General features: G+C 68.1%; 1 protein-coding gene across 6 annotated transcripts in view; it reads left to right on the top strand.

The window, feature by feature from the left end:
* KCNT1 (potassium sodium-activated channel subfamily T member 1) overlaps positions 1–26,175 on the top strand; it is a 48,680-nt gene that overhangs the window by 6,663 nt on the left and 15,842 nt on the right. For 3 of the 6 annotated variants that reach the window (XM_036217809.1, XM_036217810.1, XM_036217808.1), the window contains 16 exons: positions 14,160–14,239; positions 14,792–14,891; positions 16,667–16,723; positions 17,579–17,627; positions 17,766–17,825; positions 17,927–18,001; positions 18,075–18,158; positions 18,694–18,788; positions 19,716–19,896; positions 22,615–22,779; positions 22,994–23,130; positions 24,013–24,076; positions 24,313–24,421; positions 24,766–24,874; positions 25,439–25,588; positions 25,822–26,051. In XM_036217809.1, the coding sequence (XP_036073702.1) occupies positions 14,160–14,239; positions 14,792–14,891; positions 16,667–16,723; positions 17,579–17,627; positions 17,766–17,825; positions 17,927–18,001; positions 18,075–18,158; positions 18,694–18,788; positions 19,716–19,896; positions 22,615–22,779; positions 22,994–23,130; positions 24,013–24,076; positions 24,313–24,421; positions 24,766–24,874; positions 25,439–25,588; positions 25,822–26,051 (1,745 nt within the window). Of the gene's footprint in view, positions 1–5,179; positions 5,335–9,296; positions 9,339–14,159; positions 14,240–14,791; positions 14,892–16,666; positions 16,724–17,578; positions 17,628–17,765; positions 17,826–17,926; positions 18,002–18,074; positions 18,159–18,693; positions 18,789–19,715; positions 19,897–22,614; positions 22,780–22,993; positions 23,131–24,012; positions 24,077–24,312; positions 24,422–24,765; positions 24,875–25,438; positions 25,589–25,821; positions 26,052–26,175 lie in introns of those variants that run through there. The other 3 variants (XM_016153023.2, XM_036217811.1, XM_036217807.1) reach the window with 3 other exon arrangements.

Below are 26,175 nucleotides of genomic sequence, written 5' to 3'. Positions count from 1 at the left end.
CTCTGGGGGCGCCAGGCCCGCGGCGGGGCCCCGCCTGCGGCCTCAGCTGATCCTCACCGCCTCCCGACACCAGCACAGTGGGGGTTGGGGCTCGACATGGGCACCTGGGGGACACAGACATTCGGTCCCCAGGGGGCCAGGGAATGACGTTGGCAGTACAGAAGAGCCCGCAGGTGAGCGAGTGAGGGCTCTGGGTCTGGAGCCAGGGGAGCCGCTGTCCTGGCTCGGGGGAGACCGACCCCGTGGCCGCCAACGTGCCCCTCCTCGTTCAGGCCTGGGGCAACGTGCACCGTCTGGCGGGCGGGGTTCTCGAGCTTCTTTCAATACCCACGGCTCTTGCCCGAGGAGGCCCCCAAGACCTGGGGCCCCTACCCCCAGGGCTGAGTGTGATGAGACATCGCCCAGGGTTACAGGACCTCACACGGCGTTGGAGCTGGGCCGCGTGTGTCCCTCCGAGATGCGGACGCTGGACCCCTAAGCCCCAGCACCTCGCGACAAGGCTGGACTTGGAAATGGGGCCTTTACAGGTAACTGGGCAAACAGGTCACTACAGTGGCCCTGATCCAGCATGATGGGGGACCTGGGGGACAGGCGTGGAGGGAAGACGATCGACCACCAGCCGAGGAGCCAGGCCTGGAGCAGGCGCCTCGCAGCCGAGGACAGCCGGCCCTGCCAACGCCGCAGCCTGGGCCGGGGCCACAGGTGTCTGCCGTTCACGCCGCCCGCCCGTGGTGTGTGCCCCCAGCAGCTGCAGGACGCTCAGCGCACGCGGCAAGAGGGATTTCGCAGAACGATCCAGAAGACCGATCAGTTGACTGCGGTTCGCCCAGAGGGGATTGCCTGGTCTCATCACTGGAGCCCTGTGAGAACACAGCGACTTCTCCGGCTGCCAGCCGGAGGGGCCATATGCCAAGGAACGGGGGCGACCTTTAGGAACTGGGCAGCTGACGGCTGGCGAGACCAGGGGCGCCTCAGCCTCACAGCAGCAGGACCGGCCAGTGACTGCTGGGCTTGGAGCCCGCCCTGCACTGCACCCCTCAGCGGAACCCGGGCGCGGCCATGCCGGCCTTGGCCCTGCGGCGCCGTGAGACCGCCCTGGAAGCCGGCGGTGACTGTCAGGCAGCGAAGGTGAAGCAGACGAGGCCGCCCGCCGCCTGGCATGCCTGCTCAGCCCTCCAGGGTGGGCTCGCTGTGCCTCTCTCTGCCTCCGGCGGTCACCTGGTTGTTGGGTCTGAAGGTGTTGGGGACCGAGCCTGAATGACGTAGCAGGAGAGCGTTTCCAGTGCCACTGGTCTCCGTGCGGCTTCCTGTCCTGGCTGTCCCTCCGCTCGGGCTGGCCGGATGGACTCCCTGGCTCCGCCGCGACAGCCCAACCCTTCCACGGAGCAGTTGTGCTCCCCCTTGTCGCCTCGAGGTGACACCGTGTGGACACCTGTCCCTGTGCTGCACCTAAGGATCGCGACCCCCCCGGAAGGTCGTCGCGGGGCTGGGGACGAGCCGCCCCCTGCTCCGCATCTCCCCGCGTGCGTGGCGGCCACGTTCTGCCAGGGCTCCCCCTGGCCCGGGGAGCTGGCACCTGACACCGGTCACGCGGGAAGCAGGAAGGCGCGCTCAGCCCTTCCCCCCCTCCACCGGCCAGGTCAAAGCCAGGCAGCCTCAGGTGGGGAGGGCTGACCGTGGCTCTTTTCATGGCTCCCTCTTTCTGGTGTCCTGTGCTGTCCTGTGCTGAGCCGTACCATGGAGTCCATCATGGGCGGTGGGCTGACCAGTGCCTCTCAAAAGTGTCCACGTGCTGACTCCTGGACTCGGACCAAGAGGGACTTGGCAGCAGTCACGAAGGGTCTCGAGAAGGGGAGACCATCTGGTGGCCCCGCGTCCTCACAGGGAGGCCCGGAGGAGGAGGGCGGGAGCTGAGGCGGCACCGTGGAGGCGAGGGCCCCGGCTGGGGTAGGTGGGCGCCCCGAGACCTCCGCCCGGCACTTCCCGAGGGAGCCCCCTGCCCGCGCTTGGGTTTTAGGATGCTCGCCGCCTCACTTGGAAGATCTCCAGCTTGGGTCGCCTGAGGCCGCGGAGTTCGTGGTGGTCCCGGTTGCCCGAGGAGACGCACGGCCCGTGTGCCATGGTCGTCCCGTCTGGTGCCCGTCGTCCCCGCCAGCGGCGGGGGCCCTTCCGGCTGCCTCGCGCCTTTCTTCCCAACTTATTTTACTGCGGAAAATGCACATAACACAAAATCGACCGTCTCCACTAGGGTGAGGGCACACACAGCCTGGCGGCATCAGGCACAGCCACACTGTGTGCGGCCGTCACCACCGTCACCTCCAGGACGTTCCCATCTTCCCACCTGGAGCTCTGTCCCCATCAAACTCTCACCCCCACTTCCTGTCTCTGTGGGTCTGACCCCTCTGGGGACCTCCCATGAGTGGGGTCCCACGGGACGGGTCCTTCTGTGACTGGCTTGTCACTCGGCATGACATCCTCTAGGTTCATTCACGTCATAGCTGGTGGTGGGACTTCCTTTTGAAGGCTGCATAATATTCCACAGTAATTGCTACCGTCCTTGGGTGGCACTTGGGGAACATACCCCACGCTACTTGCTCCCCCCGCCCAATCATCCCCATGTCAGCCTCAGGATGCCGTCACCCACCTGTTTCGTCACCCTGGTCTCCCCTCCTCCACCCACTCCTCCCGGAAGCTTGGCTCGCTCCGGCCCAGAACACGCCTGGCTCGCCCTGTCCTCTCCTCCTCAGCCTGGCTGGCAGCCCCGCTCGGTGCGGAGGAGGCACGATGACGCCACCACCCTCCCCACAGGGCCGCTGCGCCCCGAGAACGAGGCGGCACTTACAGGCTCAGTGCCTGAGGAAGGGGCGCTGTTCTATCCGCCGCACCCCGTCTCACAGCCCCGGGCCCCAGGTTCTCCGAGCTCTGCGGACAGGGCAGTGCTGGACACCTTGGGGCCGGGACCCGGGCCCGCCAGGAGACACCCCTCACGGTGCCCCGAGAGCAGGCCGAGGAGCCTGGCACTGCTCCCCGCAGGAGGTGGCTGTCCTCCTGCATAGGAAACACTCGGCTTTAATGACAGAAGCCGATCATTATTTTCAAATTAAGTCAGACCTGACGTAAATCTCGCAGCAGCCAGCTGAGAGGCCCCGCGCCCGCCAGAGCAGCCGCCGCTGGCCGTGGGCACGTGGTCCTTCATGCACGTGGGCCACGGTCTTCATTAGAACACGGGACATCCTGCCCTGTCACCTGACTCCCACCCTGGACCTCAGACAGCACTCAAACACCAGGGACAGAAAAGACAGCCCTCATGGGGGACGAGCCAGGGGCTGGGCCTTCCGGGCAGATGGATGTGAGCTGTCTGCCACCCTGCGCTGTCACGGGGGGGCTGCCCGAACCCCACGATGGCACGGTTGGTGCCATCGCTCCAGGCACGCAAGCACCGCCTTCTTTGTGAAGCCGGGTCCCCAGGAACCCCACAGCCTGGGACCCCCGTCTGGCAGCGTCCTGCCCCTCGTGGGGCACACAGCGAGCATCTCGGACGTCCAGTCCTTTCCCTGCGTGTTGACAGACACGCAGACGGGCCTCACCGTCCCCCAGCGGACAGTGCCCCCTGGGGCTGCGCAGGGCGCTGCCCGAGCCCGTGGCCCTGCTCGCTTCCTGTTGCACGCTCAGCACGGGGTGCGTCTCGACACCAGCGGCCGACGTTTCCAGCGCTCCTTCTTTGCAGCTGCTGCTCCGTGTCATTCCACAGGAAGGGCGAGAAGTGGATGCCACCACCGCGGGCAGGCGGCGGCCTGGCCGGCACAAGAGCCTCATCCCTCTAGGGCTGATAGGAGACGTCAGTCTCAGTCAGGGAGATGCACGCGCGTTTGCCCGCCCAGTGACTTCATAGATGTCTCTGACTCAGCGATGTCTGGGGAGAGAGAGGCTGGACAGGCTGGGTGCGAGGCCCACCTTCCTCCCACACACCTGTAAGTGCCAGGCCCTGCTGGTTGGTGGGTCACGAGTGGGGCGAAGACACAGGCTGCCCAGGCGAGCTGGCGACTCAGGGGGCCCGCAGCCCCTGGCAGCTGCCGAGGACGGCTGGGACAGCAGAGTCCCCTTCTCCCGCTGAGTTCCGCGGCAGGCCAGCCCAGTCCTTCATGCGCCAACGCCTGCCGGCTGATACCGAGCCATCACCTGGGTGAACCCCCTCATCTCCCTGGCCGCGTCTGTGAAGTGGAAGGGACGGGGCGGGGAAGCCACACGAGGTGGCGGGAGAGCCGAGGCCGCGGCAGCCGGTCCCGCCTGGCGCCCTTGCTCCCTCCTTCCCGTCTCGGTCTCCTGGGGCAGCCACTTCCTCCCTCAAGGCCTCAGTTTCCGCACTCTGCAAAGTGGACAGCGCTCGGCACGGCCTCCTGAGGTGATAAGTGCAGTGAGACTGGCGGGCGGGTCCCTGCGGGGGGCGGGGGGCGCCGACCAGCCCTCCACGGAGTGGCCACCTCGGCCACGGCTGGGGCCTTGCCGGGCACCAAGCCGAGCCGAGCTGCGGGTGCAGACAGATGAGTGCCCCGTGGACTCCCCGATAGCTTTAGCGCGTAGGAAGCAGGGGCCGGTGGACCACGTGAGGGAGGACAGACAGCAGCTGCCCACCAGGCTGGGGGGCGGACCCACCCGACCTGGTCAGGCGCAGGGGTGGGGGCTGGAAGGTGGGCTCTGAGCAAGCCCTCCTGAGCACCACCTGGGTCCCCGGCGCCCACATTGGGCGCGTGGCCTGGCACCAATGGCTCCCTCTCTCTCTCCAGAAGTCCTGCCTGCAGAGGTGAGTGGCCAGGAGCCACCACCTCCCCTCCCCCCAGCGCCGGGACTGTCATTGTGACTTTAGCTACAACTTCCGACATAAGACAGGTCCTGGCAGCCGCGGGGCGCTGAAACCCCCTCCCACATGGGGCGTCCTTTGGGCGCGCGGCCTCTCTTGGGGTGGGGAGAGAAATGAGCCAGGGCGGTCCCTGCGCGTGGTGGGGAAGGGGGCGGTCACCTGCCCCCAGCTTCCCAGCTCCCCCACCCACCCCCGGGCCGTTCCACTGCGGCGGCGGCGGCGCGGGGAGGGCGCGGGGCGGCGCCGAGATGGTAGCGCCGGGCGCCGCCCCCGCCTCCCGCCGCCGCCGCCGCCGCCGCCGCCGCCGCGCGCTCCTGCAGGATGGCGCGGGCCAAGCTGCCGCGCTCGCCGTCCGAGGGCAAGGCGGGCCCGGGGGGCGCCCCGGCCGGCGCCTCGGCCCGCGAGGAGCCGCACGGGCTCAGCCCGCTGCTGCCGGCCCGCGGCGGGGGCTCCGTGGGCAGCGACGTGGGCCAGAGGTAGGGGCGGAGGCGCGGGCCGGGGGACCCCGCGCGCCGCCGCGGGGAGGGCTTTGCGTCTCTGCCGCTTGCATCCTGCACGGGCTCCGCTGGGCTGCCTCTGCCGCGTTGCCTGCAGCCCCGGGAAGTGGGGGGACGGCCGGGGTCTCCTCTCCGAACCCCAACACGAGCGCCCTGACCACCCAGTGTGTCTCCAGCCCGCCTCGGGGACCCTGTGGTTTCCCCGCTCGCTCCTGCTCTTAGAGGCTGAGCACGGTGGGCCTGCAGGTAAGACGGGGGGGAAAGCAGGCGGCGACCTGGGCCTGACGCCAGGTGGCTCCGTGACCACAGCCCGAGCCTCATCCCACTCATGTTGGGTCCAGTGGCTGCTGGGGGGAAGGCAAGGCCGGACTCTGTGTCCCCACCTCAGAAGTGAGCAGCAGGGGGCGGCCAGGGGCCGCTGGCAGGCCGCGCAGCAGACCCGCGCTGGCCGGGGCTCAGGCTCCCCGGGGGCTGGGCCTGGAGCGAGTGGCAGCCAGTGCAGGAGGCTCAGCCCGCGGAGGGGGCCCCCTGGGCAGGGAGCCGTGGGGACCCTCTCCAGCTCTTCCGTGAGTGCGGGCAGAGCACAGCACCCCCATCTCACGGATGAGGCCACCGAGGCTCCGTCTCCAGCACGAACCAGCCAGCAGCCCCCCTGTGCCGGGAGCCCCACAGGATTCCACCTAGATGCGGGGGAAGGCGGTGAATCAGAGCCACGCGGCGTGGGCACGCGGCCTGGGTGTGGGAACCTGCGGCGGGCAGAGAGGGGCAGCCTGGCCAGGCAGGGAGAGCGGCCCCCGGGGCCCCGGCCCTCGGGAGCAGGGAGGTGGGCAGGAGCTTTCAGCCAGGACAGAGCCCGGGGAGCGGTGCCAGGCCGTGTCGGGGTTGGGGCAGAGGGCTGGCAGAGACTCGGCCTGGCAGATGGCAGGACCAAGGGTGCCGGGGGAGCCTCTCTCCTGCCCCTCCCACCTGGCCGCAGCCTTCCCCACCCTCCCCGCCCTCCCTCACACCCTGTTTCCTGCTCCTCAAAGCCCCCTGGGGAAAGGCTGCTGCCCATTGGCAGGAGGAGACTGCTAAGGCCGGAGCTCAGTGCCTCTAACAGGCCGTAGCTAGTGGCCAGCCCCTGGACAGGAGGGAGGCGGGTGCTGGCCAAGGCCCTGGGGACCAGATTCCTCTCTTCTCCATCTCCTTCCTGGACACTGCTGGGGCGAGTGATTCCAGAAGCTCCGGTTACAGTCGGCCTAGCCCCTGGAAGGGGTTGGCTCCCTATATGTCCCTTTTCTGCAAGGATGCACCTGAGCCCACAGTGCAGCATGGGAGCTGCAGCCGCGGGGCTGCCTCCTCCAGGAAGCCCTCCCCACATGCCCCCATCCTGTGCGGACCCTCCCCATGGTCCCCCAGCAGGGTGCAGGGTGCTGTATGAGCCCCTTTTGCAGAGCAGGGAGGAGGGGGCTCTCCACGGCCTCCGGCAGCCCCCCTCCCCGGTCGCTGGTGCATGCTGCACGGCCAGACCCGAGCAGTGGGGAGCCAGGGCAGGACTCTGAGTAGAGGACTTGCAGGCTTTGCTCCCTAGGAGCACGGGGCTGACAGAGCTGCCAGCGAGACCAGGTCAGGGAGACGGTGTCCTCTGTCCGAGGGAGCTGGTGGCCATAGCTCCTGTACCTGCCCCCGTCCTGCACCCCTGGCTGTCTTCTGGAGCCAGGCGGGGTCAGGGCCTGCTGGGGAGGTGGTGAGCAGAGGGAGGGCCCTGCACTGCTGTGAGGGACTGAGCCACAGGGACGCGCCTGCCACCATCCCTGGGCGCGAGCCCCCCGGTGCGCCACAGCCCGTCCCGCAGATGCCGCGGGCCGGTCGGACCCCCACTTCCCTCCAGCTGAAGCTCTCTGGGCTTGGAGCCCCTGGATCTTCTCTTTGCCTCCCACCCTTGACCTGGGGTTGGGTGGTGACCATCACGCGAGAGCTTTCGAGCAAAGGCCAGTGGCAGAGAGGCTGTGCATGCAGTGGATGCCCTGGGTGGGCCAGGGCGGGCCGGGGCCCCTCGTGCCCCCGGCATGCGGCTACAGGCCTTGTCCCTCCCAGGGCGGCTGACGGCCTCACACCTGACCGGGCTCCAGCGCCCAGTCTGCTGACCTGGAAGGAGGGACCGAGTGGAGGGTGGGGTGGCAGGCAGGCGGGCTGGAGGGCGAGGGTCCGGTCCCCAGAGGGGACGCCTGGGTGAGGCTGGTAGGCATGGTGGTGGCCTCCATGACGGAGGGCTCAGGAAGAGCTAGGACGCGGGGTCCTGGGGTCTGAGATCCTGGCGGGAGCTGCAGCACAGCCGCTGGGGCGACCTGTCCCTCCAGGGGCCCCTCTGAGCCTGGCGTGTCTCTGTCCACCTGGGACAGGCCTGGAGGGTCAGGGCTCACTTCTGTGCACAAGACCCTCGAAGTTTCTGTGCATTGTGGGGGGCGCTGGGGAGGGAGCAAGGCCTGCCAGCTCCTCGCTTGACCAGCCCAGAACCAACTGCTCCCTCTGCACGCCCACGCCTGGCCCGAGGTGTGCTCTGTCCCCTCCGTCCCACACCTGCCGCCGGCCCTGAGCTCGGGCCCCAACAGCAGCTGTCTGCTGTCTGCTGTCTCCGTCGGCCATCAGGGCTCCACCCTAGCCCCCCCTCCTGCCGCTCTCCCAGGACCCCTGTGTTTAATGTCACGTGTCGGTGGTGACCTCAGGCCTGACAGAGCCCCGACCCGCATTCCAAGCCTGCTCACCTGCTATCCTAGGTTCATGAGAGGCCCTGGGATGTTCCCTTCCCCTCCCCCACCTCTCCTCCCTGCACGTGGCCCCTCCCTTCCCGGAACTGGGGCGCTCTCCAGCGCCTGAGTCTCCTCCCCCGCCGCCCCCTCAGCCCCTCTCGGTGAGTTCCTGGTCCCTGGTCCCGCTGCCATGGGCAGTGGTCCTGCCACCCCCTGGTGAACTGGCACCGCAGCCCAGAGCTGGGGCAGTGCGGGGCTAGCCAGAGGGCAGCTGTGAGGACCGACGAGCAGTCTGCCGGAAGCTCCCGGCAGCCCCAGGCTCCGGCCCAGTACAGGTGCGTCTTCCCTGCTCTGTGTGGACGACCCCCACCTGGCTGAGACCTCACCCACCCAGGCGCGGGGGGCCGGGTATCGGCAGGGGGGCGTGTGCCCACTGGCAGCCCCATCCTCCCTGCTACTGACTCCTCAGGAAGGCAGGGGTCGTTTGTGAACCTCTGTATCGTCTTCTATTATGAGAGGGCCCTGTGGTTCTGCAGAGGAGCCGGCCCCGGGGCTCCCAGCAGCCTCTGCCCCGGCACCGGCCATGCCCCCCTTGGTCTCTGGCTGGGAGAACGCTGGGCCAGGCCACCAGGTGTGTGGCTGCAGGCCCATTGGAGGGGGACACTGAGGGGCCCGTAGAGGTCCGGGGAGTGGAGGGGAAGTGGGCGGGGGGCGGGGGGGACAGAGCCCTGGCTGTTGCCTCCAGCCAGGCGGCCCCATGTGGGGACTGTCCCTGGCTCCCGACAGCTTCCCAGGGGTAAAGTGGGGCTGACGGCATCCCCTCCCGGACCAGACCCCGGGGGTCGCTGGGTGCCGGGGCAGGCCGGGGAGGGGCGGGGCCCCTGAGTGCTCGCGCCGCCTGCTCGCTTGGCTGAAGACTGCTCCTTTCGTGCGGTCGCCTGTGGCCTCAGGTGTGGTCCTCGCCCCCGCAGGCCTGGGGTGTTGCATGTGCTGCTTCCCTGGGCACTGAGGGGGCCGGGCCTGGTCAGAGCCCCCCTGCAGACACCTGCACCGTGCCAGGGGTGCGGCGTGCGCGCGTGGGTGCACCCCCACGTCCCGCGGACCGCGCCCGAGCCCCGCTGCTTGCCTGTGCCGCTGCCCGGCCGGGAGCCCAGGCCCCACGCCACCGGCGCGTCTCCCATGTTGACATGTCCACTCCGTGTCTGCCCCCAGGCCTCACACGGAACATTTCAGCCTGGACTCCTCCCTGTCTCAGTAAGTGCTCTGCAGGGGGTGGCCGCAGCGGCCAGACAGTACCCTCGGACCGGCGGACCCCGGGAGGAGAGCGGCGTGGGCTGCGCTGGCCCTGGGGGACAGGCCGGCAGGGTGGGGGGGCAGGGTGCAGCTGGCCAGCACCTCCCTGCAGCTGCTGCTGGGTGGGGGTGGGGCTGAGGCAGCCCCCAGGGGAGGGGCCTGGGTACAGGGATGGGGCTGTCCAGAGGTGATGCCCCACGGCCCCCTCCAGTGGTGGCGATGACGACAGTGCCCACGTGGTGACAGACAGGCTGGGACCTCGGGCCTCGCCCACCTGGCCGCCCGTGCAGGCGCAGGCCCCGCGGGCTGGGCCATCCCCATGAGGCCCCGCGGGCTTTCCCTGGCTTCACAAGGTTCAGTCCAGCAGAGGGCCATTGTGGGGCGGAGGGGGGCAGAGCCCCTCAGAGCAGCCAGGTCCTGGCGTGTCACTGGGGGACCTCACCTACCCAGGCCGCCAACTGGGGCCCACCTATTAGTTTCATAATTCACTTCGCAGTGGTGGTGGCAGCCAAGGCCACCGCCCCTCCACGGGTGACTCAGGGAGCCTGGCCTTCGGTGTCCCCGGCCAGGTTCTCCAGGACAGGGCCTGAGGCCCTGGGAGGACGCTGACCGTCCGCAGCCGCCTGAGGGCCGAGGCGGCTCAGGGTTGTCTCTGGTAGAGCGGACAGACGTCCAGGGCCTGCTCCGGCTTGTGTGCAGTGGGCCCCCCGCGGGCTGCCAATGGCGGGGCCTGAGCTGGTCAGCTTCTGTCCTGGGGAGTTGCCGCCTGCCCTGCGTGCCCCCTGAGCTTTCTCTCCTTGGGTTCCCAGCTGCCCTGCCCCCTCCAGGTACTGAGAAGGGGTGATGACCATGGGGGGACACCCCGGTGCTCTGTGCCTCCAGCCCAGCTCTGCTGGCCCACCCACAGATGTGGGGCTGCACGGGGCAGGAGGGCGTGGGCCGCGTGTCTGCCCTTGCCTGGGCCCCTGGGCGGCTCCTAGGCTGGCGGCCTCTCAGAACAGCCGGCCCTCTGCTCCCCTTGCCGCTGCCTCTGCGGGCTGGGGGTCAGCTCCAGGCGCCCTCCAGAGAGCCACTGGCCACAGCAGTAGACCAGGGCGGGAGGCAGTGTGAGTTCGAGCCATGTGAGCTGTGCGGCTCTTGTGGCCCCGAAGGTGGGCCTGGCCAGCTGGCCCCCTACCATGTCCTGGCCATCTGTGCCAGAGCCACCGGCCAGGAGTCCCTGGACGGCTGCCCCCCAGCCTGCTGGTCAGCCCAGCGGCGAGCAGGGAGAGCTGCAGCCTTTGGTCTTCGCCCAGCCCACTCATCACCAGGCGGCTACCCTCGCGGGGCAGTTGTCACCTGGTGTGGGGCCAGGTATCACCCAGTGTGGGCACAGGCTGGCAGCAGGCCTGGGCCTGCCCAAGCACAGCAGTGTGGGCATGGGGCCAAGCTGACCCCTTGGCCGCTGGACATTCAGGAAGCCCGGGCCCCATGGATGACCTGGCCGGGCTCAGGCTGCAGTGGACCTGTCTCTACGCATGTAGGCAGGGCTGACCGGAGCCCTGTGGGAGTCACTGCCCTTGGCAGGGCTCAGGGAGACAGCCCGCTGGTCCGCCCAGCCTCCACCCGTCCTTACCCCCTAAGAATGGCTCACCTCCAGGGATGGAAGGAGCCAGGGGAGAGGATCTTCCCAGAGACTGGGCCTACCTTTGGCCTGTCCAGTGCCTGGGACTCATGACCTGACCCAGGAGTACCCCAGGGGCTGTCTGCAGTCGGGCTCCCCGAAGTCTCCAGGCCCATGCCCAGGCCTGCCCACAGCATACCCACTGTAGACCTCCCTGGGCCCTTGGCAGCGGGCAGTGGGCAGCAGTGGCCCCTGCAGTAGGCTGTCTGCCCCACGGGGCCCGCTGCCGAACGAATAAGTCAACGAGAATGGACACAGGAAGCGGCCCCTCTGCTCCGCCCTTGCCGTGGCAGTGGCCAGTGTTTGCGAGCCACTCGCCATGCGGACTGGGGCCCTGGCTCCCCACCCAGCCCGTCCCTTCCTCACTGGCTGCACCACGGAGCCTCAAGTCACAGCCGGGCCGGCCGCGGGGGAGGGGGCGGCCACACCTAGGGCCGGGTGCCTGCCGCATGCCATTTCCTGTCACACGCATGGGTGTGCGGTTCAGGGGCCGTCTGCTGGGTGGGGTGAGCAACAGGTGCGGGCCAGCATGGGGGACACACAGGCCGCGATGGCCCTGATCCCTGGCAGCGTCTGAGCCGATGGGCGTCAGGCCCCCAGCCAGGTGCTTGGGGGCCCTCCACACTAACCCCCAACTGAAGACGAAGGTTCGGCAGAGCGCCACGAGGGGGGGGCTTTAACTGTCTGTAGTCACGGCACCAGGGCCGGGCAGTCCCCTCAGTGCACCTTCCCCCGAGGCTACAGGGGCAGGCCCGCGTCCGGCCTCCGACCGCCAGGCCAGACCACTGTGACCCGCGGCCCAGCCTGCGGAGCCAAGAGCATGTCCTCACGCGGGCCGGCCTGTGCGGTGAGCCGCGGGGGCTGCCGGGGCAGGCCGCTCCCCCACGGGTCCCGGGGCCAGCCGTGTCTGCCCAGCACCCACCCGAATGGGGCCGAATCAGGCCCGTCACCTTACATGCTTCAGGGGAAGTAGACGGTTTGTAATTGGTTTTCTGTGGTCGCGCTGCGAGACGTGGTCGGCCACGGCGCATCAAAAATTAAAGCGAGGAGCTCGGGCGTGTCCTGGTGTGCCAGGCTCCAGCTCACGGGCGCAGGCTGCCCGCGGCCTCTGCCATGGAGACCCCGCCTCTTGGGGCCAGGCGTAGGGTGTGGACGGGGTGGGTGAGGCGTCATGGGGCCGTCACAGGCCGCCAGCACTCACCCTGCTGATGGATGGCTCAGGGGTCCAGTCCTAGGGCACGGGGAGGGGCCAAGGCACTGGGCGGCAGAGACACACGGGCTCGCCTGGGTGCAGGCCAGCAGTGCCGACCCACACGGCCTGGCAGGGGCCTCAGTGGGCTGGGACGCATGGGGTGGGGCTGGTGGAACGGGGTGCTGGGCGGGGTCGGGGTTCCTGGGGGAGGGGCCAGGCGGGTCTCCTGGCAGAGCAGCAGGAGCTGCCAGCGCTGCTTCCTGGCCTTTGCCGCGGTTGCCAGCTCAGCCGAGTTGGAGCTGGGGGGCAGGAGCAGGGGGGATGGGGTGAGGGCAGGGCGGGGGGCCTGCGAGGCCAGACGAGGGGCCCCTGGGGGTGGCATGCCATGTGTGTGGGCATGAGGCGTGGAGGACCACCCCACTGAGGCTTGGCTGTGACAGCAGAAGAGAGTCGGGGAGCATGCAGACGGGTGTGCTGGGGTACAGTGGGGTGCACTGACCACGGGCTCTGGGTTTGCACACTGCTGCTCTGTGGGAGCCCTGTTCTGCTGCTCCGGACCCAGGGGCTCAGCTGTGGCCAGGTAACCAACCTGCCCGAAGAGCTGAGAGTGGGGAAGGGCCCCGAGCACCCCCACGACTTCTGGGCCCTTCTCGAGCCCGGTGAGCAGCAGAGACCTCTGAGGCCCAGGCCTCCAGGGTCCCACCGGCAGCCCAGCTCTGCCTTCAGATGCTCAGCCCCCCGCCTCCCATGTCACCATCATGGCAGAGAGCTGCGGGCCAGCAGGCGAGCTCTGTGCCACCCCGCCTGGATGGGCTTGTGCGCCCCCCAACACCCACAGTAGCTCCAAGGGAGGCAGAGCTGCTTCCACATGACTTCTGGGTAAGGTGAGGCACAGACCATAACCTTTCTGGCCCCAATCCCTGGGGTTGTTGGTGCCTCTGTGTCATCATGGGGGAGTCCGGCCCACAGCGATGCCCACGGGCTGGCCTTGCGGGATTCCTGGGACTGTCCTGCCCACAGGGGCAGACACAGCCTGTGATGGAGAGTGCGAAAGGTCACGCGTGGGGGTGGCCAGTGCCAACCCAGAGCAAGGTGGGCCCGGCACCGGGCCGTGTGCTCCCCGCGTCCGGAGGAAAACTGGAGACCACGCCTGCCCGGGGCCCAGCTCCCTCCGCGCCCGCCCGGGGCCCAGCTCCCTCCGTCCACCTGTCCTGCTGTTAACACGGGTCCCCATTCCCAAGGAGCGTCAGGCCCTCGCCCACCAGCATGCCGGGCACAGCTGCCCGTGTCCGGGGCAGTGGGGCAGTGGCGCATTGCCCCCAGACCCCACATTACCCGGGAGACCAGATGGCCCTCTGCACCCGGTGACATGCTCCTGCTGGGTCCACCGTGGCCTGTCCCCACAACACCAGGAGCCTGGCGGGGGCTCAAGGTGTCTGAGGATTAGCTGAGGGTGCAGGTGAGCCCGAAGGACGGGGCTCAAATGCCCTGCCAGCCTGCAGATGCAGTGAGCCTCCGGAACAGCCACCAGACAAAGCACTGACCGTTTACTTCTAGAACATTCTCTGTGTTTTGAGCCCCATGCCAAGAGCCACACAGGGCATTTAATCCTGGCGACTGGCTGTGACCATCGAGGTTGGGGGCCCATGAGTGTTCACCTCCGAGGGCCCTGGGTGCTGAGGAGGTGACAGCTGGTGGCACCCAGGTGTGCCCAGTGGCTTTGGAAGGTCCAGCGAGCAGGTCTGCCGGGACGTGTGGGCGCGCGGGACCCTGGGGCCCTCCCGGGCCAGGCGGAGGCATTGACGTGCTGCCGGTGCCCCTCTGTCCTGCGCCCTGCGTGGCAGGAGGGGCGGGTCATGCGGGGGCTCTGGGCACGTCTCCCCGTTGAGCCCACTGGTCGAAGCCCCCCGCCTGTCCTGCTCCCCAGGGTCCAGGTGGAGTTCTACGTCAACGAGAACACTTTCAAGGAGCGCCTCAAGCTGTTCTTCATCAAAAACCAGAGATCCAGTGAGTGGGGCTCCCGAGGGGCGAGGCGGGGATCTGGGCGGGGCCAGGCGGGGCTCTGGGCGGGGCCAGTGAGGCTGGGCGGGGCTCGCGAGGGCAGTGGCGTGGTGTCTGTGGGTGGTGCGGCCGGGGCCAGGCCGAGGCCCTCTTCTCGGCTTCATGGAGCTTGCCACCCAAGGGGAGATGGGACCCAAGACCTGTGGGGGCCCTGTCCCCCCGCTGGACCCAGCTGGGCTGTGGCCGTTAGGGCAGCAGCTTGGCTCTCCCTGTGCCCCCTCCCCCCACAGGCTCCGTCCATCAGCAGGAGCTCCGATGCTTAGACCCTCCTGGGGTGTGGGGCGGGGCGTGGAGGTCGTGCCCCTGGGTCCTAGCTCATGAGTGGGCTCCCCAGACCCCCACGTCCTTCCCAAAGAGCGAGTGGTGTGGGAATCCTCTGCTCCCACCTCGCAGGGTGGCCCAAGAGCACCCGCTGCCCCCGGGGGGGTGTCCTGGGTGTGGAGGGAGGCCGCGTGGGACCCCAGGCGGCCCGGGAGCCCTGACCCCTCGCCCCCGCAGGCCTGAGGATCCGGCTGTTCAACTTCTCTCTGAAGCTGCTCACCTGCCTGCTGTACATCGTCCGCGTCCTGCTGGACGACCCGGCCCTGGGGATCGGATGGTGGGTGACCTGCGGGCCGGGCGTCTGCTGGGGCCCTGCTGCCATTACAGAGGCCGGGGGAGGTCCGTGCCCAGGGCCTTGTGGGGGTCCTTCCTTCCCCAGAGTGACCCCTGTCCTAGGACGTGGTGCCCAGGATCCTCGGGGGCAGCGCGGCTTCTTCTCCGGGGGCTGGCGAGACCCTCCGTGCCTCCTCTCACCGTGGTGGCCCCAGTGGACGCTGCAGTGGCCCCATGGGGCAGGGCTTGTCGCCAATGCAGTCCTTGGAGGCCCTCCGCGCCGGCCCCGCCCCCGCCCCCACCCCGCCGCCTTCGCGGGCTCCGGACGCCCCGGAACTGGCCGCCCGATGCTGCGCCATCCGGGCGTTTCCTGTCCTCTCCGCCTTTCCGCTTTCGCTCTTTCTGGAGGATTCCCTCAGCCTCCCCGTCACCTCTGCAGCGGAGTGTTGTTTCTGCTGTGGCGTTTCTAACCCCTGGCATCGGGTTCCAGGAGTCCGTTCTCGCTGGGGGCGGGCACTGCCTTCCCGCGTCCTCGGGGCGCAGCAGCCCACCCTTTCCTCGCTTGCGTCCCCTCCCCGCTCTGCCCCTGCTCCTCCCGAGCTCCCGCCAAGTGCAGCTCCTAAGCGTCTGGCCGCCCTCGGTGCGGCACCCCGGGGGTGGGCACTCCCACGCCGAGGGCCTGGTCCTCGCTGTCACTTGGGCAAACCCGTCACCTCTCCCGCTGGCCCTCAGAGCCGATTCTTCCTGCCGCTTTCCTTGAGGGTGAAGCCGGGCTTGGAGACTTGCCCGGCACCCCCAGGCCAGGCTCTGGCGCCCTCTCCTGAGGACGAACCTTTCATCTTCGCCCCTGTGGGGAGAGCAGGTCCCACCGCAGTGGTTTGACGTGGTTCCTACACCACGTTCCTGGGTTTGTCCCGCCGTGCCCACTCCCCGTGGCTCTTGGGCACCCGGTTCCACATCCCCACGGGGACCAGGTCTGTGTCAGTCATTGCACAGCACCCGGCACCTGGGTGGGTGGGAGGCGAATGGATGGGTGAGGGGCCGGGTAGGTGTGCGGATAGCAAGGGTGGGTGGCGGGAGGATGGTGGGTGGCGGGGGGATGGGAGGGTGCTCACCCACTTCTGTGGGCACTGAGTGTGCAACGAGAGTCACGTCAGGCTGTGGGGGCGTGGGGCGGTTGGGGGGGGGAGGGCGCTGCCCGTCACCATGGGCTCTGTGAAAGAGACATCCCCCTGGTCGACCAACCCGGCGTCGGTTAGGGTCTGGGGCCGTGCCGGGATGCCCACCATGCCCGCTGCCTTCCCAGCAGCTCGGGGGGCTTGTCCTCGGGAGTGGCCTAGGGAGGTGCCTCTTGCATCGGCCCGGCATGTGGGAGCCGGCTTCTCTCCCCGCCTCACGGGCGTCGTCTGCCTGTGGTGTCGCCAGCCTCCGGGAGCCATGTCCGGCCATGCACGGCCCTTTCCCAGCAGCCTGCCATGGACCCAGGGGACCCTGGGTCTGTCCTGGGTGCACCTCTCACATCGCCGAGGGGTGTGTCCTCCGAGTCCTGCCTGCCCCGCCTCTCTCAATGACCCCGGGGGGGTGGGGGGGAGGCTGCAGGATGGAAGCTGGCTGCCTTATCAAGTGCTAGAGCACAGGCGCCCTTTCAAGATGCGGAGGGTTGGCCCTGGGTGGGGAGAGGGTGCCCCACAGTCCCTGAGCCCAGAGCGGTCCCGGGAAGGGTCCCTTCAGGGGCAGTGTGGGAGGGGCAGTGGCCAGGCCAGCTCTGTCTCTTCGCAGCTGGGGCTGCCCGAAGCAGAATTACACCTTCAATGAGTCGTCCTCAGAGATCAACTGGTGAGTTCACACTGGCTCCCACGCAGAGGCCCAAGTCCAGGCCGGGGGACGGAGGTCCCCGTGGATGGCTGCCTCAGGCTGGAGCCCCTGGGTCCCTGAGAGCATGTCCGACCAACCCCAGGCCAGCCGAGTGGACAGCACTGGGGGTGTCCCTGTGGGGTACCCGAGGGCTCGGGAGCCATTTAAGAACTGCAAGTGTCACCTCAGCCTGGCCTAGCCCTTTGCTCTGTGATGCACAGGGGAGGAGGGGAGACTCTGGGGACCTTCCCATGAGTAGTCACTTCTCTAATTCATGACACTTTTAGCAAAGAAAGCAAACGCCCCAGCCGAGCACCGGGAAGTGAGCCCTGAGCACCCAAGGGTGGCCCAGAGGTTAGGACGTGTCCCTAGGACTTGGCCGTGTCCCCATGCGGCCTTTCTCCCTCCAGCCTCCAATGCTCAGGTGGGGGACTGGCCCCCCCATGCTCCTCCTGCCCCTCCCTCGCCCCCCAGCCTGGCCCAGTGGCCCCAGGTCCTTCCGTCCTCACAGCAAGCTCCACCCCAGTCGCCCTGCAGGGAAACCGCAATCAGGGGACAGGAGGGTGTCCGGTCAGCACGTGCCCTTAGCGCCGTGCATAGGAGCCTCACTTCCAGGGGCTGGGGAGAGAAAGGGGGGCCACGTGGGCCCCTGGGGCCTTGGAGTCTGCAGCCCTGCTGTCGGCAGCCCTGCTCAGCCTCCTTTCCTGGGGGGCCTCCCCTTCCCTCAGAGCTCACCCCCCCATCAGTGTGGCCTGGGCAGCACCTTGGGGTCAGCGGAGGCATGGCGGGTGGGAGGCTGGGAGACGCCCGCCTAGGCTCACCCCCCATTCTCCCCAGGGCACCCATCCTCTGGGTGGAGAGGAAGATGGCTCTGTGGGCGATTCAGGTGAGGGGGTGGAGTGGGCTCAGCTCCGGGTGGACCTGGCTCCCCCCCAGTCCTCCCAGCCCCCCGAGCCCTCCCCCGGCCCTCCCGGCCCTCCCCGGCCCCTCTAAGGCTCCTGCCATCACCGCCCCCCACCCTCAGGTCGTCGTGGCCATAATAAGCTTCCTGGAGACCACGCTGCTCATTTACCTCAGCTACAAAGTAAGCGCCCCAGCCCGCCCGGCCTGGGCCCAGCCCTTCGCCTGCCCTCTGGCCTGAGCTGGTCTGTCTCCCTCCCCGTCCCCACTGCCCGTGGCCTCTAGGGCAACATCTGGGAGCAGATCTTCCAAGTGTCCTTCGTCCTGGAGATGATCAACACTCTCCCCTTCATCATCACGGTGCGTCCGCTGCCGACCGCCTGAGGCTGGGGCCGCGGCCCCCGCCCCCGCCCCTGACCCGTGTCCCCCGCAGATATTCTGGGCGCCGCTGCGGAACCTGTTCATCCCCGTGTTTCTGAACTGCTGGCTGGCCAAGCACGCCCTGGAGAACATGATCGTAAGCGAGGCCGCCACGCCGCGGGGAGCCCTGCCCGCCTCGCCCCGGTGCGGCCCCCGGGACGGGCCGGGTCTGACGGAGCACTGGCCTCTTCCCTCGGTGGCCCGGGTGTCAGTGGGTCTCCCCTGCCCTGGGGCGTAAGTGGCTGCGGGAACGAGCCGGGGCCACACGAGCCTGGGGCCCCAGAACCAGGACCGCGTGGCCACGCGCGCACTGGGGCCACGGCAGGCCGCCTGCCAAATGTCTAAGCAAGGTCCACTTTGCACTGTTCCCTCCCCGGCTGCAGCCCCTCCAAGCCAGGCCCCTTGGCTCTCCCCGCCGCCTAACTGTAAAGTGACGGACAGCTCAGGTCTCAGGTCTCAGGTCTGGGCCTCTGGCCTGTGTCCCCGCCCTCCCTCCCCAGCCCAGCCGTGGGGGCAGGCCGCGCCCCTGCCCCTCTCACCTCCAGGCCCTGTGTGTGCTGCTGTCTGTCGTGGGAAAGGCCTGGGCCCCAGGGTGGTCCCCGGCCCAGCCGCGTCTACCCCTCGCCCCACAGAACGACTTCCACCGGGCCATCCTGCGGACACAGTCAGCCATGTTCAACCAGGTTCTGATCCTCTTCTGCACCCTGCTCTGCCTGGTCTTCACTGGGTGAGCGCCGCCGCCCGGGGGGCCCGCCACAGCTAGCCGGGAGCCACGCGGGGCCCGGCAGCCTGTCGGGGGGGAGATGGCGGGCCTGGTGGGGCCGAGGACTGGAGGCAGCTCCAAGGCCAGAGACGGGCGGGTGGGGACCCTTTGGCCTGAGGCTCAACTGAGAGCAAGGTTGAGGAGCAGCCAGAATGAAAGGCGGGGCGCCTGGCACCCCACGAGTGTCCGTGCTCCTGCCGGGGTGCTAGTCACCACCTCCCAGCCCCCAGCAAGGTCGCCACAGGGCCATGTGCTCCCTGCCTCCCCTCCCTCACTCGTGTCCACACAGACAACGTGGGCGGGGCGTCCACAGGGTGATCCAGCCACTCCCTCCCAGCAGCCAGGGAGTCCACCGCGACCAGGCGTAGGGCTCCCAGAGGGCCGTGGGCCGGCCCTCGCTCGGCACGTGCCGCGGCCCCAGGCCCTGCCACCAGCTCACCCCAGTCTGGGGACAGGGACTTGGGGTCGGGTGTGGGAAGGAGACCCGTCCAGCTCGGCACCGCCCGGGTCTGCACACCCCACGCTGTCCGACCTCCTGGGTGATGATGAGGCCCTGAGGGCCAGGGTGGCCTGCGTGGCTCACAGCCTGGGCCCACGCCACCCCCGCTGACCCCAGGCCCTCACTCGCCCCGTGCAGCTCTGCGTCCAAGCTCCAGGTGACTTTTCCGGGGGCCTCGAAAGAGCCGCCAGGCAGGAAGGGCAGCCCGGGGGGGGGCCCCGCGTGCTGGCCGGGCTGGCTCCGGCAGGGAGTGCTGGCCGAGCGGGCCCAGGCAGCGGGGGCCTGTCGGTGACGGGGGCCCTGCTCCTCCGGGTGATGCAGCGACACGTCGCTCAGTCTCTGGGTGGCCAGAGGGCAGAGGCGGCCGCGGCCCTGACGGCCGGGACTTGCAGGACCTGCGGCATCCAGCACCTGGAGCGGGCCGGCGAGAACCTGTCGCTCCTCACGTCCTTCTACTTCTGCATCGTCACCTTCTCCACGGTGGGCTACGGCGACGTCACCCCCAAGATCTGGCCGTCCCAGCTGCTGGTGGTCGTCATGATCTGCGTGGCCCTCGTGGTGCTCCCGCTGCAGGTGAGCCCCGCGCCCCGTCCGGCCCAGCAGGCGCACCCCCGCCTCTCAGCGGACCCCCCCCCACCGCCGCGCTACGGGGGGGTCTGCCAACTGGCGAGGCCCGCGGCCATCAGTGCGAGTGCGGGCGGTGGCATTCTCGCCATGGGGAGACGCGGGTCCTCAGGTGCCATGGGCCGGCTCCCTCCGGGACCTGGAGCAGGAGGGGCCCACAGGGTCTCCTGGGGCTGGGAGTCAGGATCCCCCAGCCTGTGTGGCGGCAGCTGCTAGGACGAGGTGGGCACGCCCCAGCTGCTCTCCTGTCACCTGTCGCCCAGGCCAGGCTGCTACCTGAGTTTTCGTGGGGGACAAGACCCTAGCCCAGCCCCCACCGGTGGTTAGACATGGAAACTGGAGGCCCGGCGTAGCGATACAGCGGTGTTTTCTAAGTTGTACTTTTAATATTTTTTAGATTTTAAAATTCACATTATATTTTTCAATTACACATTTTTTATTGTTTTAAGATGACATTATAAGTTATAAACATAATTATGTTATGTTCTTAATTATAATTATCCTTATATATATTTTTGAAGTTAAACTTACATTTTTACGTTATTATCCCGAACCCTTTCGAGCCTGCAAAGTACGTCTGTCCACCTCGGGAAATACATCAGGACAGAGAAGGGTCAGTCTGCCTCCCCTTCCCCGAGAGCAAGTCCCAGGCAGGGGTCCATCCCCCAAAGTGTGCCCCCGACCGTCCGCCTGGCCGGCGCCGTTTTGGACCCCTGCCCCGCCCGCAAGATGTGCCCTCTTCACTGCTGTGGCATCTTTCCCGAGTGGCCGCAGGTGCCCTGGCCCCGTGCTCCTGGCCAGGGCTTTTCACAGCTGCTCCGGGCTGTAACACTGCCCCTTTGGCTCGCCAGTGGCCCGGAGGACAGAGAGGCCTGCAGGGCATGGCATCGGGCACACGTCCCATTGCTGAGGCTGGGGGTGGTCAGGGCCAGCGACGCGGCCGGGCTCACTGGGGCGGCTTCCTGCCCCTTCCTCGTGAGTCTGGACACACTGAGTCTGTGTCAGAGACAGGAAGGGACGGCCCCAGCCCTCCTCGTTCTCCCAAAGGACCGCAGTCACCAGTTAGCACCCTGGAGGTGAGTAAAAATGCCACGATGCTCGCTCAGAAATGTCTTTCCTGGAAGGGCGGCTGACGGCGTGTTCTGGGCTCAGGGCTGAGCGTCCGTGTGGTGGCTTCTTACAGTGGCCGCGAATGGGGGAGCTTACAGCAACAGAACAGTACGCTCTCTTGGTCTGGGGGCCAGAGTTTGGCACTGAGGCAGGCAGGGCCGGTTCCTTCTGGAGGCCTCTGGGACTTCCCGCAGGGCCAGCCATCCTCAGGCTGGGGGCCAGGGCCCCGCCCCTCCAGTCCCCGCCCCCATCATCCCTCCATGGCTGGCTATTTCCCGTGTATCTCTCGGGTCCTCTCCTTTCCTTGTAAGGAACCAGCCATTGGATTTAGGGCCCATCCTGACCCTGCCTGACCTCATTGTAAACAATGACTTCTGCAAAGACCCACTTCCGAGCTGGGCTGCATTCAGAGGGTCGGGAGGACGTGAATTCAGGGGTCGCTATTGCTTAGCCCTCACCGCAGCCAGGGGAGGCAGGCGCGCCATGCGGTGTTGTAGGGGACAGACTTGAGGCTCAGAGCCACACACCTGTGGCAGGTGAGGCTCGAGGCCAGGGTGCGTGCCGTCTGCCCCACCCTGCCAGGGCCTCAGGGATCACGCCGAGTGGAGCCCGTCCTGTGCTTCAGGTCCATGGGGTCTTGTTGCCGGAGCCCAGTAGGTGCTCGGATTCAGTGAGGCGACCTCGCCGCGTCGCCCGGCGCGGGCGAACCCCAGAGGGGCGGCTGCCACCACTCCGCCCCCACGCACGAGCCGCCCCAGTGCGTGGGGCGGAGAGCGCCGAGGCCTTCACAGACGGGAGCGGGGGTCCGCACAGGGCGGCCCTGGGCGGCCGGCACCCTGGACAGCTCCCCCGGGGCCTGGGGTCCGCCCGCCTCCTACTTTCCGTATCTGTCATTTTTCTAATTCAAAACAATTCCGCACACCCGAAGCGGACATCCAGACGTGCGGGCCGGGTGGACGGCGTTCCCGGACCTGCAGCCTCGAATCGCCCGCGCGCTTGCCGTGGGCTCGCGACCGCAGGCGCCCAGAGTGTCCCTTTCACACCAGGAGCCTGGATTCTTCAGTCTGTGGCCGAGACTTTACTAACACACTTCAGTGTTTCTCCCAAATGGGTCTCGGGCAGCAACGGAGGCCCAGTGTCATGACTTCCCGGGTGTCCGGAGTGGAGGCTTTGGCATTCGCTGATGGTCACTTGGCCTCCTGGGACCGGGAGCTGGACGTGCTGTCTCTCTCATGCGCCAACTGCCACGTCCACTCGGCCTCTGCGTGGCCCCCACGTGGGCTGTGCCGTGCACACCCTTGTTTCCAAGACGCGGTCAAGACAGGGCTCCATGTTTGCCCAGCCTCCTCGGTCCTGCTCAGGCCTCTGCCCAGCCACCCCCCTCCCCTCGTCCCCTGCACGAGCTGCCAGTGCCCACCACACTCTGTGCTGCCTGGGGCTCCACGCTGCTGCCCCATGGGAATGGCCTCACCCCACAGCCGGGCTTCAGGTGTGTTGCCCGGCGCCCTCACAGCCCCCAGAGCCCACGCACCTGACACTCACCGCTCTGCCCTGCAGTTTGAGGAGCTGGTCTACCTGTGGATGGAGAGGCAGAAGTCGGGGGGCAACTACAGCCGCCACAGGGCCCAGACGGAGAAGCACGTGGTCCTGTGTGTGAGCTCCCTCAAGATCGACCTGCTCATGGACTTCCTGAACGAGTTCTATGCCCACCCCCGGCTGCAGGTGAGGCCCCACCCACAGCCCCACCTAGGGCTACCCCGAGCGCTCCTCGGGGCGTCCTGACCGGCCATGGGGCTTGCCCTGTGGGCAACCTCAGCTCTCCACCCAGAGCTGCCATCACAGGGGGAGCCGTGGTCCTGGAACTGGCAGGTGTGAATACACCCGGCAGGAAGGTGAAGTGGGCACCTGACGCCCACCCCCGATGCCCCACCTGCAGGACTATTATGTGGTCATCCTGTGCCCCACGGAGATGGACATCCAGGTTCGCAGGGTCCTGCAGATCCCCCTGTGGTCCCAGCGGGTCATCTACCTCCAGGGCTCAGCGCTCAAGGACCAGGACCTGATGCGGGCCAAGTGAGCCCTGCCCCCGACCCCGCCTCCCACGTGCTCGGTGCAGTCAGCTTTCCAGAACTGCCCCCCTGCTCCAGCGTCTGGGGCAGGACAGGCTCTAGGAGAGGGTCGGGGGGACGGGGCGGGACAGTCACTGCTTCTGTGCATCTGGTGGGAAGACTTGGCTGTGGGCAGGTTTCTCGTAAAGACAAGCTGACGGTGACTTCAGGAAAGAAAGCCTGAATTCTTCAGTGGTACTTTCCGGAACGGGCCCGTGCATGTGCTGGGACACCGCAGGAGCCCCGCTTGTCATAATTTCATTCCCACGCATCCGTCATGGTGAAGTGCAGGCTGTGCGGAGGCAGAGAGGAGGCCCGGGTCCCTTCACCTGCCCACTTCCTGAGCCTCGGGCCCCCACCGTCTCACCTGTAAAACTGGGGACAGGAGTCAAGTCCCCAGCCCAGAGGCAGCGGTGACCAGGGGGCGCAGCCTCTCTGGGCAACCACGACCCAGCTCCAGGCCTGAATGCAGAGGCAGTGGCCACCAGGAGTCGCGGGTCTCAGGGCGATGGGGCAGGGGACGAGCCTCGCGCCTCCTTGCCCTGAAACAGTTTCTCCAACACCCGTCTACAGCCAGGGTGTCCCTCAGGCGGGAGGGGAGCGGAAGTGGCCCCCTGGACAGCCTGGGGCAGCAAGTGCTCCCCTTCCCACCATGCCCCAACCCCGAGCCAGGTAATGGGGGTCAGAGGACTGGCCCCCTGTGGTGGTTGGTGCCTGATATCAGGAGTTCAACATAGAAAGGGGGGTCTGGACAGGGCCCGCCCCTTCCGCCCTCCACCCCCAGCCCCGGACAGCTATAGAAGGAGTGTGGACCGGTCCAGGCAACGCTCAGGCCTGTGCTTTGCAGGATGGACAACGGAGAGGCCTGCTTCATCCTCAGCAGCCGCAATGAGGTGGACCGCACTGCAGCAGTGAGTGCCGTAGGCCCCGCCCCGCAGAGCCTGCCCTGCTGCTGCCCCGCCCCGCCCGGCACTGACCACTGACTGCGCCCCCTGCACTGGCCACGCCTCCCAGCGCTGACCGCACCCCAGCACTGACCACGCCTCCTGCGCTCCAGCACTCTATCCGCCTCCTGCGCTGACCATGCCTCCCAGCGCTGACCACGTGCCCTAGCACTGACCGCACGCCCCCCATCCCTCACCCCCAGGACCACCAGACCATCCTGCGTGCCTGGGCTGTGAAGGACTTTGCCCCCAACTGCCCTCTCTACGTCCAGATCCTCAAGCCTGAGAACAAGTTTCATGTGAAGTTCGCAGGTTCGCATACTGGGGGGTCGTGTGCGCCTCCCAGGGCTGGGGTGGGCGGCTGGAGCACTGCCGGCTCAGGGGCACGCAGAACCGCGGCGGGGGACAGCTGGCACTCCATCTTCTCCGAGGGCAGGTGGAGGCATGGACCCCATGCAGGTCCTGCTTCAGGGGCCCCGGGGGTCAGCGAGGGCAGGAGCCGAGGGCAGGAGAAGGGCAGGCGCACCTGATGAGCACCTCTGTGGGTGTGCCCGAGCTGGGCATCTGCGGGGACAGGTGAGCAGGAGTCTGCCACGCAGATGCGGCACCTGGGGGTGTCTGCTGGGGGGGGCAGCCCCTGACCATCCCGCCCGCAGACCACGTGGTGTGTGAGGAGGAGTGCAAGTACGCCATGCTGGCCTTGAACTGCATCTGCCCGGCCACGTCCACCCTCATCACGCTGCTGGTGCACACGTCCCGCGGCCAGTGAGTGCCCGCCCCGCCTGCGCCCAGCCGGGGAGTTCCGCGATGGGGAGGGGTGCATGTCGCAGGCAGAGGCCCCGCCCAGGGAGGTGGGCAGCGCAGGGGAACACCCCGGATGCCGTGGGGGGAGGTCTGAGCAGCGTGGCGAGGGGCGGCCCGGGGCTGCTGCAAACGGCAGGCAGGCCCCACCTAGGGTACGGCGTGGGGGCCGGCGCGGGGGCCGCGTCGTGGGCTCAGCACTGGCTGGGGACACGGTGCGCTTGGTTCACAGCACCTGGGCAGGGGACCCTGGCAGACCCCTGGAGCAGAGGACGGCACTGTCTTCTCTTTGCCGAGACCAGGCTGGGGAGGAGGACATGGGCCTGGGGAGATCCTAGGCCCAGGAGGTCAGCCTTGATCCCGAAACATTTTGGCGCCTCCTAAAAATCAGAGCCTTGTGTTCGCAGCTTTTTAAAACTGGCCAAGTGACACCTCAGGCCACCCCTGAGGCTCAGCTAGGGAGGGGTCAGGGGTCAGGGTCAAGCTGGAGCCAGCCCGCTGAGGGGACATCCCGCCTGCCCTGCCCAGGGAAGGCCAGGAGTCGCCGGAACAGTGGCAGCGCATGTACGGGCGTTGCTCGGGCAACGAGGTGTACCACGTGCGCATGGGCGACAGCAAGTTCTTCCGCGAGTACCAGGGCAAGAGCTTCACCTACGCCGCCTTCCACGCCCACAAGAAGTAGGCGCGCCAGCCCCGCCCACCCCACAAATCCGGCACAGGGGCCTCGGGGTCAGGCCCCAGAGTCCGCGTGGTCCCCCCCACCCCCCCCGCCCCTTCCTGACCTCGGGTCCTCGGGTCAGGTGTGAAGAAGGCTCCCACAGCCGCGAGGGGAGGGCTCACCGGGAAAGGTGGCTTCGGGCCCGCCGGGGTCCGCGAGCGGGACCCCGCTGGACCGCGCGCCTGCCCCCCAGGTACGGCGTGTGCCTCATCGGACTGAAGCGCGAGGAGAACAAGAACATCCTGCTGAACCCCGGGCCGCGGCACACGCTGGCGGCCTCTGACACCTGCTTCTACATCAACATCACCAAGGAGGAGAACTCCGCCTTCATCTTCAAGCAGGAGGAGAAGCAGCGGCGGGGCCTCGCGGGGTGCAGCCGCGGCTCGGCGCGCCTGCCCGTGCACAGCATCATCGCCTCCGTGGGTGAGGCCCGGGCCCCGGGGGTGGCACCAGGCACTGCTCCCCGCCCGGCCCCACTCTGGGCCCTGCTCAGGGGCAGGAGACCCCGCCTGAGACCCAGCTCTTCCGGGGCTCGGCGTCACACGGC

This window comes from Rousettus aegyptiacus, unplaced genomic scaffold (genome assembly GCF_014176215.1).
Source record: "Rousettus aegyptiacus isolate mRouAeg1 unplaced genomic scaffold, mRouAeg1.p scaffold_m13_p_3, whole genome shotgun sequence".
NCBI lineage: Eukaryota > Metazoa > Chordata > Mammalia > Chiroptera > Pteropodidae > Rousettus > Rousettus aegyptiacus.
Note: the sequence above shows the minus strand (reverse complement) of the source record. Positions and strands in the feature narration are given on the sequence as shown.